This window comes from Juglans regia, chromosome 7 (assembly GCF_001411555.2).
Source record: "Juglans regia cultivar Chandler chromosome 7, Walnut 2.0, whole genome shotgun sequence".
NCBI classification, from domain to species: domain Eukaryota; kingdom Viridiplantae; phylum Streptophyta; class Magnoliopsida; order Fagales; family Juglandaceae; genus Juglans; species Juglans regia.
Window position 1 is genome coordinate 44,805,240 of NC_049907.1, and position 20,378 is coordinate 44,825,617.

The 20,378-nt window shown below is 35.2% G+C and overlaps 1 protein-coding gene across 1 annotated transcript; it reads right to left on the minus strand.

Moving 5' to 3' along the window:
• Positions 1 to 346: 346 nt before the first annotated feature.
• On the minus strand, positions 347 to 10,868 carry LOC109004879 (ABC transporter G family member 29-like). Its single transcript, XM_035692290.1, has 22 exons — positions 10,725 to 10,868; positions 10,070 to 10,458; positions 8,743 to 8,952; positions 7,718 to 7,802; positions 7,444 to 7,603; positions 7,272 to 7,348; positions 7,142 to 7,195; positions 6,598 to 6,688; positions 5,936 to 6,237; positions 4,810 to 5,408; positions 4,345 to 4,505; positions 4,119 to 4,228; positions 3,825 to 3,978; positions 3,573 to 3,728; positions 3,308 to 3,483; positions 2,852 to 3,184; positions 2,394 to 2,768; positions 2,179 to 2,312; positions 1,859 to 2,086; positions 1,563 to 1,734; positions 895 to 1,149; positions 347 to 768 (listed from the first exon to the last, which is right to left on the minus strand). Exons 2-22 carry the CDS (start codon positions 10,447 to 10,449, stop codon positions 496 to 498), a joined length of 4,485 nt encoding a protein of 1,494 aa, XP_035548183.1. The 5' UTR covers positions 10,450 to 10,458; positions 10,725 to 10,868; the 3' UTR covers positions 347 to 495.
• Between the last annotated feature and the right edge of the window lie 9,510 nt (positions 10,869 to 20,378).

Consider the following 20,378-nt stretch of genomic DNA (forward strand, 5'->3'; position numbering starts at 1 on the left):
GTGTTTGGTTTGGACTTTAATTAGACTTCGACATTTGAACGGTTCAGCGGCATCCACTCGCAGCCTCCGTCGTGGGAGAATTATCAACACAACAACTGTGTCGGTCAGAAAGAACATAATAAATAACATGTTTCTTAATTTCATCTGCCAATTCAATGGTGGCATAGCTCCAAGTTTGCTTTTGTTTTGAGCGATTTCCGGCGAGCGAGAATGCGTTCTTAATTTTCTTGGGCGAGATTGCTTGAGTTAAGCCTTCTTGATTAGTACTCTTGAGCCCCAATTTTCAGTCCTCGGAAGATGATCTTTCGGATATTGATCATCTTTCTTAGTAATCAACACATGCTTCTTTAAATAACAAACATCTAAAGATTCCTAAAAATTGAAAACTCAAACCTTATACAATTGCCATTCTTTTTTCAATCGCGGATGGCTTCTGTTTTATATGTACAGAGTTGATTAATCTACTTGATCGAGAATTTCTTTCAAAATTATCTTCTATCTCATCTGGAAGTTCAGAGTCTTTATGCAGTAGGCATACATTGACGCGAAGAAGACAGTGAAGCCAACCAAAACTACAGCAACTGGACCCATGAAACTGGGATCATACCCGAAATGGTTTTCTACATACCACTTAACAGTGGGGTCAGGCGCCATTCCTGGTACTTTAATGGTGTCCTCCACATCACCATATTGGGACACAATTAATCCATAAACAGTCCACGCTACTGGGCAAACCCAGTAGTACCAGATCCACCACTTCGGAATTCTCTGAAATTTTAAACACCAACGAAATATGTGTCAAAATGCATGCTCAAGTTATTCTCATGAAGTTTTTATTTACACACAAAATTATTTGAAAGCATTAGTGCCTGTGATAATAGAAATGCTACTTACGGGTTTTGGGATGAAGAACCCTGAGAAAAGATTGAAGAGAGCATAGAAAGCTGCTGCAAAAACTGATGCTACTTGATGGTTTGGTGTGATGGAAACGGTCATCATGCCGTAGTATGTGAAGTAGAGGAAGGAGAAGAAGGAGACGAAGAAAAACCAGAAGAATTTTGCGGCTGTCCATTGAAAGCTCACCATGGCATACACAATAAGTGTATAATATGTTGTTTGGAAAAACACGTATGGAATTTCGGCAATTACCTGCACATCAAATACTTAGAATTATATTTTTTTTTTGTTGAAAAGAGTGAACAGAGTTGTGCCAATTGATTGGCACCTATAGGAAGTTCTCTTTGTGAAAATAGGGCTGGATGCTCTTTATTGGTTGGAAAAATTTGATTACTTTTATACGAAGTGGATTCTCCTAGAAAACTTTGAATCATAGACATCAAAGACAATTTACGACATCGCAACAATCTTCTGACATCCACACTTTTTTTATAGTGCTCTACCATACAAAGCTCAAGCTTATAGTGATCTATTGCGTGAAAGGAAATTTAGAAATTTTGTAGATGAAGATGGCTAATGAACTCATTTAGAAATGCTCAAGAATCCCTAATTCGATACTCAAAAAGAGAAAGTATGATAATTTTCTAATATGAAATCCCTCCAACCTGTGCAAGGGCATAAGGCAATGCAGAGTACATCCCGGCAGCTCTTTCTCGATAAAACACCGTTCTTTCAACAGATATAATTGGCTGTACTGTGCCACAGTTATTAATTCCTACAAACAGTACAGCAGCATACATTGCTCCAATGATCATAGAAAGATCAGTTGCACTCTCCCTACTCCATAGAACATTCAAGACAATGAGAAAATTAACTGTAAGAATGATCAAGTTTCACTTAATTTGAGAATAAAATTTAATGAGGTAGTTCAGATTGTTGTATAAGGAAACGGAAAAAACACCTTTTAGTCCCCACTTTCCAGAAAATTGTCCCCACCATGAGGGCTGAAGCCAAGGTGAAAAAGAATCTGACAAGGTTATAATCCGGACTTCTCCAATATGTCCACCATTGCTTCCAAAAGCAAGATTTGAACTGCCCCCATATGGACTGAGAATATTGAGTAGAAAAATACAGGTCTCTTGCCCCAGGTCTTGGTGCGCTTAACTCTTTCACCAAGGACTTGTTTCTCCTGCACATGAACGCATAGCCTAGCTTAAAATCAATAATCAATATAGACACTCATAAATAGTTAGCATTCCTAGGATTTATATCTCGACTTACTTATACAGGGATGATGATTTGTAGAGTTCAGCGAAGTCAATTCCTTGCCTGACTTCAGCTGCTACTGAGCTCACTTCGAGCATCCATGTTGCCGGGTTGTACTTTTCCTTAATTTTTGAGACTCCAGGAATTGCCTGCGAAATGAGTACACAATCACATAATGCATTCCACTGTTTGTAACTATTAATTAAACGCAGAAAAGAAAGATAAAATACCTCAAAATATTCAATGATTTTGTGAGAATTCCGACCCAAAGGTCCAGAGTAGATCACTTGTCCTCCTCTCTTCATCAGTAGTAGCTCATCAAAGGCTTCAAAGATATCAATGCTAGGCTGGTGAATGGTGCACACTACCGTTCTTCCAGTATCCACTGTGTTTCTCACAGTCCTCATGACAATGGCTGCTGCCCTTGCATCAAGACCTGAAGTTGGTTCATCCATGAAAATGATCGAGGGATTAGCAACAAGCTCAACGGCAATGGTCAACCTCTTTCTCTGTTCTGTTGACAATCCTGAAATTCCTGGAAGCCCCACTATTGCATCCTTGAGATTGCCTAGTTCTACCAATTCCATAACTTCATCAACAAATATCTGGAAAGTTGAAACCCAGGAAGAAATTGTTTTAGCTCCTAACCATTGCCAAATATATGGTTTGAAGCAATTATAGTTCTTACCATCTTTTCCTTATCGCTGACTTCTTTAGGGAGTCGAAGGAAAGCTGAGTATACCAAAGATTCTCGAACTGTGACTTGGGGCGAGTGGATATCATTTTGTTCACAGTAACCAGAAATTCTTGCAAAGGTTTCTTGTTTCTTAGGAAATCCGGAGATTCTAATATCACCTTCAATGTAACCACCTGTCTTTCTTCCTGCTAAAACATCCATCAACGTTGTCTTTCCAGCTCCACTAACTCCCATAAGTGCTGTCAAGATCCCAGGCCTAAATGCACCAGTTACTCCCCGAAGTAATTGGAGTCTGTCCTCTGCTACTCCTTGATCCTTCATTTCCTGTCAGAAACAAAAAAGCTCGTGGTAAAGGTAGTTCTAGCTGTAATCTTATAAGAACCAATATACGTTCACACAAAGTCTTTTAAGGTATAAAGAGAATGAAAGATGATAAATGCTTCTTACAGGGGGCATTTCCACATAGTAATTCACATCGTCAAAGGACATTGCCAGAGGTGTAAATGGAAGAACCATTCCTCTCTTAGGAGCAACACCGTTGGATGCCTCAAGAGCTGAATCAGCATTTTTACTTATTCCATTGTTGTTGGATCGGCTGCTCATTCGGCGGATTTCCATTTCTCCTGAGAGAATTTTATTCATGTGAGGAACCAAATAAAATAGTGCTAATTCATGTAGATGTTAATATTGCATGTATTGCCTTGTTGCATACTTGTATTGTTCTCATCAGACGAAGACAGTGATCGAGAAATTGATTTTTTCTTTGACACGGGCCTTCTGAGTCTTGGTTCTTCCTTTGACTGTTCTTGGCTATTTTCCATCTCTTTTGCAGCATCTTCAGATATTATTGCTTGCGGCTTTCCGAATGCTAGTAACATAAAGCAGGGGAAAAGTAAGAACTGTCATCCGAAAGAAATTGAAATATTAATATCAAATAGACCCTTGAAAAGAATGTTGTTCTCACGGTCAAGATACATAAGAGCAAACGTGAACAGGATGTTAAAGAGAACTGCGAATCCCAGAACTGCTCCTGTGCCAATCCAGAACCAGTTTCTTTCAGGGAAAACTTCAAAGTTCTCAAGTACTGCCACACCTAATCTGGTTGCATTGTCTGAAGCCTGCAGCAGAATCAAGTATAGCTCAAAAACTTGCACCCTTTAGAGAGCCATAAGCATAGCTCTCCTAACTTCTTGTTCTTTTATGAACTTAGTTACATATGCTTCTTAATATATGCATCGAAGGCTTAGTTTTAGCATACCAGTTTGTTCATCCACCTGGGAGCAAACATTTCATTTACAGAAATGGCATTGAAAGCATATGTCAAAGGTGAAATCCAGTAGCCCCACACCCACCAGTTTGGAATTTGACCTATTGCAGTAAAACAAAGTCTGAATTAGTACATCAAACTGGTAATGTAGCTCTATTTTAATAGGTTGACTACTTTGGCATCTGGCTTCAAAGCTTTGTTCTTTTTTAATACCAACCTTTAGGAATAATGAAACCTCCAAGTAGGAAAACAAGGAGCAAAGTGAGAGATCCGCCAGTATTGGCGATGATCATACTCCTACAGATAGCAGCTGTGAGCCTAAAGATCCCAGAGGCCATTTGTTGGACCAAAAATATTAACATTAGTTGCTTGAAAAACCTGCCATGGAATTGAGCTCACTTGTCAAACACTTGCTTAGTTTCACCAAGTTTCCCACAAAAAAAAAAATTAAAAATTAAAAAAAAAAAAGGTAAAAAAAAGAAAAGAAAAAATTATATATCCTTGAATGAACTCTCAATGTGACACTTGTAAAGATAATCATATACTAATTCTGCTTTAGGCTCAGATCATGGAAATGAGAAGGGAACAATTGTACAATTACAATAATCTATAGATTTCAAAGATAATCAATTACTAATTAATCCAGAACGAGATGATGAAATATTGAATTTATTAAAATTACCTGCTTGCTTCGGGTGCAAATCCAATGGTGTAGTATGTCACGACCATCCAAACAATAGACTCAAGAACAGATATAGGAATTCCCAGCAACACAGTTGGCAGCGTGTAAGTCCAAGCAGGGTGGAAGAGTAAGTCTCTATGCTTGTAAAATACAGGAAGCCTAGCAATGATCAGTGAGAGCTCAGCAAAACCATTGAACATGTTAATGATCATGGAAAACAGAAGTGCCCCAACATATAGAGCCCCATCTTCTTCATTCCTAGTGTGCATTCGAGTCCTTAAAAACATAGTGGATGCTATGACTGCCACGATGACAATTTGGATAGTCTTGAACACGTAGAAAAAGGAGTTCCTCTTCATCAACAGCCATTCTTTGTCGAAGCATGCCTTCAGAAGTTCCATTTTTGGGACTGAATATTTATTGAAGACTAGCGCTGCTCTATGGCTATTGGCCTTGTCGTAAGGCACTGATAAATCGTTTTCAAGCTGCATGCCCACATGGAACTTCTTGAACTGGCTTGCGAATTCGGAAACCGATATGTATCGGTATGGTCTTGTTCTATCAGCCCAGTACTGCTCTTGGTCCTTCCTCGACGTAACCTGAATGCAGTATACATGGCACCATATTGGTATAGACACGACTAAGTTTAATTTTGTTCATATTATGCCTATCACACAACCTCGTTATTTCATAACTCTAAAGAAAAATAGAAATATTTTAGTCAAAAAAAAATTATACAAAAGTAATCACATAAACTAACATGAATTTATATGATTTGTTAGATTATAAATTAGTTATTTTTATTATAAATTAGAACATCTGTCACGTCGATTTATAAGATTATTTTTATATAATTTATTTATAGATGTACCGAAGAAAATAATTGGGCTAATGGTAATCCAATTAGACTGAATGTGCTAATAATTATAGAATAATTCTACATATAATAGTGAAATACATAAACGTTACGTAATCGCTTTGAAAAAATATAAAATCTATTATTAAAAATTGATTTTTTTATATAAATTTTATATTTTATTTTATTTTTTAAAATAATTATATCATAATTATATAATTCACGATTATAAATATTTTTTTGATAATTATATTGGTAAGAGATATTCACCTCTTGCAAGAAATCGGCAGTGCCCTTTCTCTCAGGACACCTAAAGCCACAGCTTTGAAAGAAGTCGAGAATGTGCTCTCGTGGGCCCTGGTACACAATCTGGCCCTCCGATAGTAGAATGATGTCGTCGAAGAGGTCGAACGTCTCCGGAGCCGGCTGGAGTAAGGACATTAAAATGGTGGCCTCCGTTAGATGGACGATCTGTTGCAAACATTTCACAATTTGGAATGTCGTGGAGCTATCAAGACCCGTTGATATCTCATCCATGAACAGTGTCTTTGTGGGTCCAACGATCATCTCTCCTGTATTTACAAGTTTGTGACATAACATAATTACAACCAAAATTAGGACTACGGATCACCCATTTTAATAACAGGGTGAAAAGTATCTGATTATTCCTAATTAATGGTTAATTTGGGCCTTAGCCTGAAAAAAACAGAAATGTCACATTGGATTGGATGCTTTTTGAGGAGGTTGGTGGTGACAATATACAACTTATCTAAAAAAATAAATTACTTTATTTATATTTTAATCCTTTTATTGCATGAATCCAGCATGTAAAATATTTAAATTAAAATGAATAATAAATATCTTACAAAAAAATGAGTTAGTAAAATTGATGGATTTAAATATATATATATATATATATATAAGTAATTAACCTGTGGTTACTCGTTTTTTCTGTCCACCCGATATCCCTCGTTGCATTTCATCTCCAACAATGGTGTCCTTGCATATGTCAAGCCCTAATATCTGTTCCGTTCCATTCAATATGAACCCAAAAAAAAAAAAAGGACACATTATTAATTAAGCTACCTAGAAATGGTAATTCATGTCATTAAGCACAAAGTTGGACAAATATAGTTTTAATGCTTTGTGCAAGGGCGGGCATGAGAGGTTGCTTGATTAGTCAGTGACTCGAAACATGCTAAAAACTAGGGAAAGTGTCAAAAAACCAACGAGCCAAGAGGTCCCAAGTCCCCACCAACACTACTTGCAAAGTAGGTGAGCGGAAAATCTTGACGATCGAGTTGAAAACTTGGTAAGAATTTGGCGAGTTGTTGCAATTTTAATGGCTCAAAACTTCAACAGTCATAGACTGGAAACTTCTTTACGACCATACAAAGAACTTGAGGCCAAAAGGGGGAAGAAAATATGAGAGGGAAGCATGCGTTGTACGTGTACATATATATAGATATGACTTACTCTTAGAGTGTAGTCGGTAATTAGACTGCTCTCAACTCCTTCCATTGCGGTAGCCTAATTATAAGGAGAAGAAATATAAGAATAATAAATTATTTTGCATATATATATATATATATAGATATGTATTCACCTTCATGTAAAGGTCAACTTCAGCCTCTGGAAAAATGCCTTCGTCCCTTTCCCTTCTTGCAAGTTCACTTAAGAGTTCTATATATATATGAGAAAAAGATACAAATTATTAATCAAGGTGTTATCAGTTTTAATTATGAGAAGAAAGAATATTCGATTAATTAGTTTAATACCATATCGAGTCCCAACCCCTTGGCACCTTGCCGAGAAATCTAGAGTTTCTTTCACAGTCATTTCTCCGATATGAACATCATTTTGGCTAATGTATGCGGATGTCTTCTTAGGCACAAATTCATCGAGCCTATAGCCATTGTAACTGATTTCTCCTCTAACCTGTTCCAGGGATCATTATTAATTTTCATTTGGAGAAATCCACTACATATTTTGTTTTATTTTTTTATTTTAAATTGTCATGAGAGACTCATGATCAGATGGTGTTCTTATTACCTTTAAGTTTGGGTCCAATTTTCCGGCCAATGCCAACAAAAGGGTTGTTTTCCCTGAGGATGGAGGTCCCAACAGTAGGGTCATCCTATATATATAACAACACAAACAAGGGTTACATCAAAATATACGATTGGTAGAATTGAAAACATGTGTACGCTCAACTGATTGATTATGGTCACATCATGTGAAGTTTACTCCAAGAAATAATGAATTCTCTTACTTACTAGATTGTACAAATCCCACCTGCTTGAAGATGACTGGTTTTAAACACAAATGGAGGAGTACGTACCAGGTACTAAATTTCCATGCTTAAGCTAAATATATAGTTTTAGATGAAAATTAGGGACCACTCAATGTATTTTGTGGCCTAGGGTGACCATTAAGTATTTTAATTTAAAAATGATAATAATATTTAAATATTAAATAATAAAATTTTGTTAAAATTTTCTGAAATTCAAAAAAAATATGAATATTGTTTTGATTAATAATAAAAATATGACCATTAAGTACTGTAACAATTTGAAAGATAATCTAATTTTTTTGTAAATAAAGTATTATCTATTATTCGTATGTATACTTCTTTTAATACTTCATTATGAAAACAAATAAGGCCATCGATATCAAAATAAACATCATATTTTATAAAATACTCAAGAGTAATATATCATCATTTTGCAACTTCTATTCCAATTTCATTAATGTCTGAAAATTTTGTATATTTTGAATAAAATTTTTTTAGTAAAACTTTTATATTTACTGGTTTTATTTTTTATTTTTACCAAGTTTTACTATTTAAGATTGATTTTATTTAAAAAAAAAAAAAGATTCCATCTTTTATGCTAACCAATATTTTTTTTATAATTTATTTTTTAAGATCATAATATATATATATATTTTTCCTTTTGGGGGCTACTAAAGGTGGGGCCTTAGGCGTTGGCCTTAGTTGCCTACCCCTTGAGCCGGCCTGATGGAAATAAATATTTAAAATTAAAAACCTTAATTTGTAAATATATATATATGTATACCTTGATGGTTTAATAATTCCAGAGGCATCCTTGAGAATTGTTAATTTTGTTCTCTTAGCGAGTCTAATCCCAAGCAAACCAAGAGTCGATTCCGCAACATTCCTGGTAACATTTGGTAGAGTGGGAAGAGCCCTTGTGCCGACATAGCAATCGGCCTCAACCGTCAAATGCTCAAACCTAACTTCAACAGTAGGGAGTAGGATTCCAACCCTGAAATTAATTACATGAAAAGCTGTAAAACATCAGAGAGGAGTTGGGGTAGAAAATATTGCACCTAGCTAGTTAATTAGCACATGTGGTATTGACTCGATCGAGTCGACTAGGCTGAGTTCACACACAAGTTGCATGCAACTCATCATGAGTCACCGGCCAGTAAAAGGACAACTTTTAACATATATAAGAGTACTGTGAAAGTCTTGGACTTCGGATTCAACGAAGTTAGGACCATGTCAAAGATATTATCTTAATTGCATGTGAAACAAATTAAAACCATACAAATAGATTCCCTTCAAAGTATATCAAACTGCATGAAAATGAAGATCTACGAGCGATCGTTTATTATATGGGAAGAAAAGAACGGGACAATTACATAAATACAGTGGCTCCACCATGAAAATGAAGCGTATCAACTAGGACAAATAAATGGGAAAAGAAAGTGAGTTAGGTCATTTAATCAGTTCTCTGCTTGCCTTGCAAGCTATATTCTGGCCTGTTAGTACTAGCAGTCCAAAGAAAATGACTTGAAGTTGTTTTGTTTCTTCACGTCTTATAACATTGTTTTGGCCGCGGCAGAGCACTTCAAGATAAATAGAAAACGTGATTCATGTAATGATCATAAGCTCGCCGTCTATTTGTCGCTAATGTATCCCAAATTTACTGCAATATTCCATTTAGTTCACTGTTCCAATATCGCATAAAACTCTTATTTTTTCAAAATATAAATTAAAAGTACTAGATTTATACACGAATCTTATAAAAGCTATTTTTATAAAATGATTACGTTTGAATTAACGTATTAGACCCTACTTTATAATAAAAAGTGTTGAACAGTGGTACGTTGTCAAAACATAATAATTTGAATTTTATTTTTAGAGAAATGATTTGTACAGATCTCAAATAAACAAATTCTATACAAATCCTTGTAAAAAAAATATAAAAAAAATTATTCTTTATTAGTGAGATCTATTTTTTTAGAAATAACTTTAAAAGACCTATATATTTGGACCTTATATCTAACATTACTTATCTATACACACACACATATATATATATATATATATATATATATATATATATATATATATAAAAGAAGTAAAAGAAAACTTACTTATCAATTCTGTTTCTGAATTTCTTTAAGAACTTCTCATTATCTTCCTCTGCAACCTTAAATATCCTGTCTATGAATTTTCGCCTTTCATCCATATCTAGCTTTCGAACATCCACTTCCTTGTGCAACGCTTGGTTTGCACGAGGCTCATTGTCCATATAAGATTTGATGATACCTGTTCTTAGACGATCATACGTCGGTAACTTCTCTATGGCTGCCCATGTTAGAGCTTCTTCATCTTCGTCAATATGACTGTTGCGGCGAGAGTGCCTAGCACCTGCAAATACATCTTCCATGCTCCAACTTTTCCTGCTCATGCTTCTACTAAAGCTATGGCTCGCCCTCCTTTCCGGGCCTTTTGCTTTCTCCGTTCCATCCATCTTCTTCTTCTGATGAGTTTGCGGAAGCCGGAACATGCCCAGTTTATAATTTTGTGGAATGGAAACTATAGTTAGAGTGGAAACGTAGAGTAAAAAAGAAAAAACGAAGTCCGCTTTTTTTTGTTTGTTTTCTGAAAAAAAGATGAGAAATGAAATGGAATGAAACTTATGTAATTAGAATTAAAAATGTAAGCACCCTGAACTATCGATTCAGTTGAGGAGAGTTTTCACATTAATATTGGAGAAAGCAGAGTGATGAAAGAAAGCACATATACTTATAAAATGGGTTCCTTGAATTACAAGGACCGAAATTGAAGCTGAATTCTCGACCGTCTCTTTCTTTTTTTCGTGCTTTTAATTCCTCTTCAACAACTATTGGAAATGTCCCGCTCTCTAATCCTTTTGGAGAGAGAGAGAGAGAGAGAGAGAGAGAGTTTTCGAATCCACTACTACTAAGACCAAGTTGATGGTATTTATAAAATGTATGTGACAGAGTTGGTAAAGGCCGAGAAGGTCGAGAAATAGTCAGAATGTTTTAACTTTTATGAGTGATCGGCCGTGCCCACTATGATCCCTTCGTTTTCTTGAAATTACGTTGATGTGGATATCTATATACGTATGCTGTATGTATGCATATGTCATTTTAGATTTTGTTTGTTTTGGCCAAATTTTGAGGTTCTCTGTTAATTCTGTATATGCTTGATTGCCACATGTCACTTGGATTATCGTAGGGTTAATCGGGTCATCGGGCCATGTTCTGGCATTATATTGGCTAATGACCGAGCAGGATTTTGACGCCCTGTAAGACCTCTCCCCAGTCCCCATCCCCATCAAATAAATAAATAAATAAATAAAATTACTTTCCCAGCTCGTACCTACAAGTAGAGCATGCCTTGAATTCAATGCTGATCGTTAGAAATCTTAATTGAATGGTTAAAGCCTAAAACGAATTGACATGCAAAGGGTTATAATTTAAAGGGTTGCTTGTTGGAAATATTAATGATCGTGGGTTAATATTATTATTATTTATTAAATAATCAACATGTAATAAACGGTTGCTTTTTATATAGCAACTAAAAAATAAAGAGAAATTATATTTGCAGTTAATGAAAAAAATAATAAACTAGAGAACTACATGTAAAAATTATTTTTTAATGATAGATTCCATCTTCTTCTAAAAAACGAATGCATTAAATTTGCAGACCTTAAAACATGATATGGCTAGCCTTAATAAAATAAATAAATAATACAATCATGATATGGAGCTAATGATACTGATTTTTAATTGGTGTCATACGGCTTGCTTGTCACCACCTGCACTAACTAAAAAGTGGAAAACCCACAAACAAGCTCTTTAAAATTAATTTATCAGAAATTAAACAATTTTATTTTTTGGGAGTATATAAATTAAATATAATTAGATGACCCTTTCCACAACCTTCTCCGGTTACCCAACTCCACATCCAAAGGACGTGGATTGAGCAAAATGGGGGTTGTTGAAGGGAACCTCTTCGAAAAGGAGGGAAAAAAGAGGGGTTGGTATTTAGGTTCACCTTCTCGTGCATTTCTATACTGAGAAAAAGGTCCATATTCTAACTAAAACATACATCATGTTGAGTGGAAGCACAACAAAATCATGGTTTGCAACTTTCTCACACCATCTTCATGAATTAATATTCATTACCAACTTTTACTTTCTCCTTGATCTGGAATTCGAGTAAAATGATGGAGTCTTCCTTTGCCAAAAAACCTTGAAACACCAATTTGACGCTTTTGGTAGAAAATCGGTGCCAAACCAATGACAGTAATGTTTGGATTGCATGGGATCTATGCATGCCTTTTGACATATAATGTGAAGCCAAGAACCAGGGCCGGCTCAAGGGGTAGGCCCCAACTAAGGCCACCGCCTAAGGCCCCACCTTGAGTAGGCCCCCAAAAGGAAAATATATATATATAAAAAAAATATAAAAGATGGAATTTTTTATGATCTTAAAAAATAAATTATAAAAAAAATATTGGTTAGCATAAAAGATGGAATTTTTTTTTCTAAAATAAAATCAATCTTAAATAGTAAAACTTGGTAAAAATAAAAAATAAAACCAATAAATATAGAAGTTTCACTAAAAAAAATCTTATTCAAAATATACAAAATTTTTAGACATTAATAAAATTGGAATAGAAGTAGCAAAATGATGATATATTGCTCTGGAGTATTTTATAAAATATGATGTTTATTTTGATATCAATGGCCTTATTTGTTTTCATAAAGAAGTATTAAAAGAAATATATATACGAATAACAGATAATACTTTATTTACAGAAAAATTAAATTATCTTTCAAATTGTTATAGTACTTATAGATATTATTAATCAAAACAATATTCATATTTTTTTTGCATTTCAGAAAATTTAAAAAAAAATTTATTATTTAATATTTAAATATTATTATCATTTTTAAATTAAAGTATTTAATGGTCACCTTAAGCCACAAAATACATTGAGCCGTCCCTACCAAGAACCAGGGATGGCACTCCGGATGTTTAGTGGCCCATGGCCAAGGCCCTAGCCACGTGGGGACAAGGCTAGAGAACCCCAAAATAGCCTTAGGGGCATGCCATGGGGCCTGCCTTGACATGCCCAGGGTGCCCAAGGGGGCTGGTGACCAAACCAGCCCATTCAGCATGCAACCCGCACGCCCAGCGCGCAGCCCAGCACGCCCAGCGCGCACAGCACGCATGCCGCGCGCGCGCGCAGCACGCAGCACGCCCAGCGCGCGCGCCCCGCACGCCCAGCGCGCCCCGCGCGCGCCCGCCTCGCCAGCGCGCAGAGCGCAACAGTCCCGCGCGCAGCGCCCACACCTGCACGCACGCCCAGCGCGCACAGGCCCGCGCGCGCGCCCCAGCGCCCAGCGCCCAGGCAGCCTGCCCACGCCCAGACCAGCCCAGGGCCCTGCCAGCCAACTCCCAGCAGCCAACCTAGCCCACCCATGGGCTCATGCATGTCATGGGTCAACTTGACCCATGCCACTATGTTATTTTTAATTAGTTATTTTTATTTAATTATTTACTTTACAAGGGACCTATTGGGGGTTTCCAAATTGTATTCTCTATAAATAGGACCTTTAGTCATTACATTCCCATCTTTTGGCAAAACTCTTAGAGAGAGAACATTGTTTGAGAGATCATCTTCGGTGCAAGAGCACTTGGGCAATTTGGGTGCAATCCGTGAATCCCAAATTGATTTATCATTTTCGGTGCAAGAGCACTTGGGCAATTTGGGTGCAATCCGTGAATCCCAAATTGATTTATCATTTTATGAGTTTAATCATTCCTTGTGCAATACGTGAATCAAGGCTTGATTGTTTATTTGTTCTTTGTTTGATTCTAGTTTATCTAAGAGCAATAGTGTTCTATATATTGTTCTTGGAGGTTCATATTGTTCTTGAAGTTCTTCCTCATTTTTACTCTTTCAATCCATTTGATTGTCATTTTCGGCCAACTAAGGTGTTATTCAACTTTCCATAAGTTGAAGTAACTCTTGTGTTGCCCTAGCCGAATACAAGTTGGTAAGACAAATCCCATTCGGCTATCCATTGCCATATTGGGAGTTGCCTAATCCATTCACCACACTTTCCATTTCTAGCTCAAACACTTAGGAAACTTTCCTAACTTCATCCCCATTCATTTCGGCTATTCAATCCTTGCAACCATAATTTTCGACCAACAAAGGTGTTAGTCACTTTCCATAAGTTGATTTAATTCCTCTTGTTGCCCTAGCCGAAATCACATCTTTGGTAAGTCAAATCCCATTCGGCCATCTCTTGCCTTATTGGGACTTGCCTAATCACCATACTACATTCCTTCTTCATCCAACACAATTAGGAAACTTTCCTAATCCCAACCCTCTTCCATTTCGGCAACCCTAGCTATCACCTTCCATATCCTACTTTGGAAACCCTAGCCACCACCACCACTTCCCATATTGGACAAACCCTAGCCGCCCCATCCTTTTCCCATTTTGGTAAACCCTAGCCGCCACAAACACTTACCATATTGAACTAACCCTAGCCGCCCATCCTCATTCCATATTTGGCAAACCCTAGCCGTCCATCCTCATTCCATATTTGGCCAACCCTAACCACCCATAATACCTTCCATATTTATTCCAAACAATTAGGAAACTTTCCTAATTTCGGCACTATCCCATTTTGAACAACCCTAGCCGCCACACCTACTTTCCATTTAGGACAAACCCTAGCCACCACACTCTCTTACCATATTGAGCTAACCCTAGCCGCCACCCTCATTCCATATTCGGCAAACCCTAGCCGCCCCACCTTCTTTCCACTTCTAGCAAACCCTAGCCACCCACCTCATCATCCATTTCGGGAAACCCTAATACACCCATAGCCGTGCATCATTCCATCATCCTACCCTACACTTACATCATCCAACCCCAATATCCCATACTCTTACTAGCCGAAATACACAACCCCATATTGGCACATTGGTCATCTTGACCATTTTTGGACGTGGACCAAGCAAGAGAAGGACTTGGACTCGGTCACCTCAAGGTTACTATTGGCTTAGCAAGGCAAGTGTTTAGGGACTAGACCGGGGTCCCTAACAGGTTACTGTTACTTGCCATGGAGCTTTTCTAGGAAAGTCATGTTAACTTTTTTTTTTTTAATAAACCTATGTATTTCATTGATGAATCAAGTAATAAAATTTAAATTAATATCTCTTTTTAAAAATCTCACTATACAATCTGGGATAGTCTCTAGCCAAACTTTTTTTTCTTTCTAAAAACAAAGCTCTTTTTACTAAAGTATGAGCAACTATATTTTTTTCTCTATAAGCAAATTGGATAGACCAGTTTGCACTATTTTTGAAATAAAATCTAACATCTTCAACTAAGGAACCATAAGAAGTAAGCATTTCTTCTTCACTGCACACTGCCCTGACGATCTCCTTTGCATCCCCTTCAAAGTTTGCTTTCTGAATATTAAGAGTACTGCATAATTCTACTGCTTCCCTCAGTGCATAGCCTTCTGCAACTGCTGCCTCTTCAACATTTTATTTCTGATCACAAATAGCTGCTACAAGCTTCCCTTCCTCATCTCTAACAATGATGCCAATACACATTCTCGTCTTTTTCTGATCCAAAGAGGCATCCCAATTCACTTTGAAATATCATTTTTCTGGTTTTTTCCACCTCTGGTTATTATCCATTCTGTTTTGCACTTGTCTATCTAATTTTTCAGAGTTTCTCACTGCTTGATAGTCTCTTACAGTAGCCTTGACAGATAACAATAAACTCATAGGACTTTCCATTCTATTTTCAAACACCACTCCATTTCTCCTCAACCACACCTTCCTTAGAGTCACTATTATTTCCTCCAGTTGACTTTTGTTAAGAGAAGTAATACACTTCTCCCACAGTAGCCAAAAGTCAGCTTCATGTCTGCCCCACTTTTGAACACAGCTTCTCTCGCTTCCCCAAATATCATTTGCTGAATGACACTCCCATAAAACATGTATAAGAGTTTCATCTTCAGTTTCACACATAGGACAAGTTTTATCCTTTACCACTCCTATTTTAAACAAGTTTGCTTTGATAGGTAATAAGTCATTCCCAGCTTTCCATAAAAACATTTTTGTCACTAGAAATGATACTTGCAGTCGTGAGTGTGCAAGCGCCGTGCAGTCGCTTTGAAAAAAGTGAATAAATATGAGACTCATATGAAAATTAATTAATTTTTTAATAGTGGACCCTACTCTTTTTCAAAGCGACTGCACAGAGTTTATGCATTCCACGACTGTATATAGTATTACTCTTTTGTCACAACAGGAACTTCTAGATCTCATATCATTCTCCATCTTTCATCACCTTCAACCTGTCTAGAACACTCACCATTACTCTTCTCCATTTTTTCCTTAAGCACAAAGTAGGCACTCCTCACCGAGAAAATACCCTTCTTTTGAAGGCCCCTAAACCAACTTATCTATTAGTCTACCTCTGCTCAAAGGAATGATCAGTATTTTCTCAGCCTCTTCAATTCTGAAAATGGCTCTAATCACCTCTTCTTTCCATTCCCCTTTCTGTTGATCAATTAGAGCTTCAACTCTTGCAACCTTGTGCAACACAGAAACTGATGATTGCACCATAAAAGAATATGGACTTGGAAGCCACTTATGCCCCCATATCTGGAAGTCACGTTAACCAATTTGTTTGTTTCCTCAGTTTAATATTAATTTTACATTTTTAATTAATTGGTTGTTATTTAAATGATTGAGATACAAAGCTCTTTAAAATGTGCTACACAAGTAATTAGCTGCGTGATTGAGTTAACAATATTTAAAATTAAAAATAACATTAACTATTCTTATATTTCATATAGAGAAATTATATTTGTAGTTTTAGAATATATAAATTCTACGCGTTTTAAAAAAAAATGAAGATAAGTTTAAGATCTATATGAAAAAAGACATTTTGAGAAGAGCGGTGCAGAGTAGCCCGCTAAGCCAAATTGGTCTTTTAATTTTTTTTTTCATTTTAAAACATTTTAAAAAATATATAAAAAAAATTCAATACACTAATAATTATTTATTTAACTATTAAGTAAAAAAAAATTAAAGTACATTAAGTGTTAAAATGAGGAGACAAATTAATTAGGCAAAATAACAATTTTCTTTTGAGAATGTGATATTTGTGATAGCATTAATATATTTATTTCTTGTGGTAGTTATACTCTGTCGATTCATTTTCAAGGGACATGGTTTTTATTAGCTTTGACTTTTAATGACAATATTACAATTCCTTAGCAAGTTATATTGAAATTGTTAGTACGGTTGGTAGGCCATTCGACTACCACGAGTTCATATGTCGGACAAGACGAAATTCCTTTCACTATGTATTAATTGATATGTCACCCAATCCATTGAAATGAATGAATCTGTAATTCATCTCATGGGATCATATCTCATTTAAAAACTTGATTATACTTCAATTTTTAAATTAAAAAAAAATGCAGATATATGAAGGGTTGTTACAACATTTAATTTAATATTGTTTACAAAATTTATTGGAACAATTATAAATACTATCTATCTTTTAGTTTTGGACAAAGGAAATCCAAAGATTGTGATCAATTCAAGCATGATAGCTATCTTTAACAATTCCTCGACATAAGGTGTCCCATTTCAGCTCCTTAAGAAGACTCTCTCTTTGTAGTAGGTGAGCTATTATATATTTATTTGAGGTCTTTGGGGGGATGGACTGTGGCTTATACGTGTGGACAGAGTGATCAAATTCTACCGCAACCAGACGACAACTAAAAAGTCCTTGGTACAGTTTTGTTTCGCTATCTTGCTGATCATTTCATGATCATTACAATCGAGAATTTATTTTTGTTAATTCTCCCAATGATCAACACTGATTCTTCCTCGCATTCTCAGCCCTCTTCCTAACCCTATCCAAAACTTCTAGACATAAAATTAGATCTATCGAGACGGATGTCTGCATTGCACCCACCTAATTTCTTCAATCATGCTCTCGTCATCTTTTGGGTTTGCTCAAGTGCAGATTACGTAGTTATACTCTGCATTGCATTTGGGTTTTTTTTGGGGGGAGGGGGGACTCAGGATTTTGGTTTTATTTCCGGATGATTCTTCAAATTAATATACTTATCATCTTAGCACACTGCACTTATTTTAATTTATTTTTTATAAAATAATTAAAATATATTATTTGTTATTTATACACCACATATTTGATAAGGAATAAAAAATTATATATGATATATGATACGTGAAGATGATGAATAAAATTTTTCTTTTAATTAGATACCCAATGTGGTGCTAAAAAGCATAAATGGGTTTCTAGATAGTACTTTTTATCCCGAAAACAGAATCTTTATCAATTAAATTCAGTTCAGATTTAGATCTCTTCTAATATCTAAACATTTAACTTTTAAATCACTAAACTCATCTCTCAACTCAAAATATTTTTACATTTGAGATCCACAACCTTTTTTAACTTCTTATAAATACATCTAAATTTATTTTAAAATCTAAACATATCTAAACTCATATTAGGTGAATTCTACAAAACTCACTCTACTATCTCAACTTATTATTATTTATAGAGAACTTAATTTAGCTCAACAGAACACAACATCTTAAGTGCAATATTGTGCATGATGCATGCGCACAGCATTTGCAAATAATTGAGTGTTATATCCGAAAATATTTCTGGGTATTAGAATGATATCATAAATTAAAAAAAGAATAATTCTAAATTCACTAGGTCCGATGATTTTTTTCTCAATGATTAAAAAGATATTTTTTAAACGATGAACTTTTTTTAAATATATAAGGATATAAAAAAAAATGAATAAAAAATATATTAGAAAAAATATATATTTTTTATAACTATGGAAGTCAGAGGTTTTAAAATTAAAATTTTGTTGGAGAATGAGGAGGTGCTGCCACTACTTTTAACCGGTGCTCTGTATGATCTGGCTACCTAAATGTTATTTTCGATAAATGATATTTGTAGTCATAGAATATAATTGTCGTATTTTTTTTTTAAAAAAAATAAATAAATATAAGACTAACATAATGAACACTTCTCTTTTTTAAAAAGAGTGTGTGACGCTTATATAATTTATGATTGTATCTAACATTACTTCTATAAAGCAGGCAAGCAGTGGACAAAACAACGTTATGTATTTTGTGATTGTTATGGAAGTGTTTCACAGCTTCATGCACACGATCACCTGCAACCAAAGAGTTGTGTGGCTTTGAGGTTCTAAATAATGACTTCGATGCCTAAGTCAGTTATCACAATAAAAATCTCATTTTCTAGACAAATGAATCAGAGATCATTCACATACCTGGAGGATATGTATATATAAAGCCCATGAGACTTGTGTTACCATGCAATAGCAGACTTATCTGTTATTTGAAATTTAAGTCTCACGATGGAGAGTATAATCAAATCTAATGATCAAATAGCTCTTCTTATTTGGAATACTCTCAATCGATTATTCCTTCAATGGTTGGGATGGGTTGGGCTCTCAATGAGGGAGTTATTGGCTTGAGTTGTAGCTCAGACCTGTGAAGCGGCCCAATAAGCCTCGGAGTGGTATTAAGCTCCTTCCAATAATATTGCGAGTAATCGATAAGATTAGTATTGGTTGCGTTTTGATAGTGAGGTATTTTTAAATATTTTGTGAAATATAATAATAGAAAAGTAATAAAAAATAATTATAAAATATTGAATAATAATGAATAATAGTGAAAAATGGATGAAAAGTAATAATAAAACAATAAATAGTAGTAAGATATTTTTAAAGGAAAAAATTACTTTGCCGTCTGAACCTTACTGCTCCATTTGACTGCTTGCCAAATTTTTTTTTTATTTTTTTATTTTTGCTTAGTGATTTTAAATATATTGGAATTTTTTTAAAAATATTTATATATATATATATAAAAAAAAAAAAAGAAGAAGAGTTGCGGTAACTTTGAGCGGGCCAGAGTAGCCCGACTCATTCTTAAAATAGTATCCAAACTAGGGCAGTCGTCCCAAATTATTTTTCCTGTAGCTGATTGTTAGTTTATGGCTCATTCAACTCGCTATCAAAGGATGATAGCATATAGCAAATTAGCAAAGATGAGGAGACGGCAGGCAAAAGATTAGTGATCCAGAGTTGCTTAATTCGATACGATTCGAAGGCATTCGATCCTCCATATCAATATTACGACTTTTTATTTTCTTAAAAAAATAAAAAATAAAAGTCTCTCAGCATCACGAAACATTCAATTTGAAATTCTGGACTTTTTAAAAAAATAAATTGTAAAATACATTTTATAATACTGAAATGTATAGATACAATAATTTTACAACTTAATTTTACTCAACTCTTT

What these genes read in the sequence shown, in the direction of transcription:
- LOC109004879 (XM_035692290.1), bottom strand. Translation starts at nt 10,449, where the DNA reads ATGGATGGAACGGAGAAAGCAAAAGGCCCGGAAAGGAGGGCGAGCCAT. An exon ending in AAGTTGACCTTTACATGAAG is followed by an intron (nt 7,196 to 7,271) that starts GTGAATACATAT and finishes CCTTATAATTAG; the next exon opens with GCTACCGCAATGGAAGGAGT. An exon ending in GAAAAAACGAGTAACCACAG is followed by an intron (nt 6,238 to 6,597) that starts GTTAATTACTTA and finishes TTGTAAATACAG; the next exon opens with GAGAGATGATCGTTGGACCC.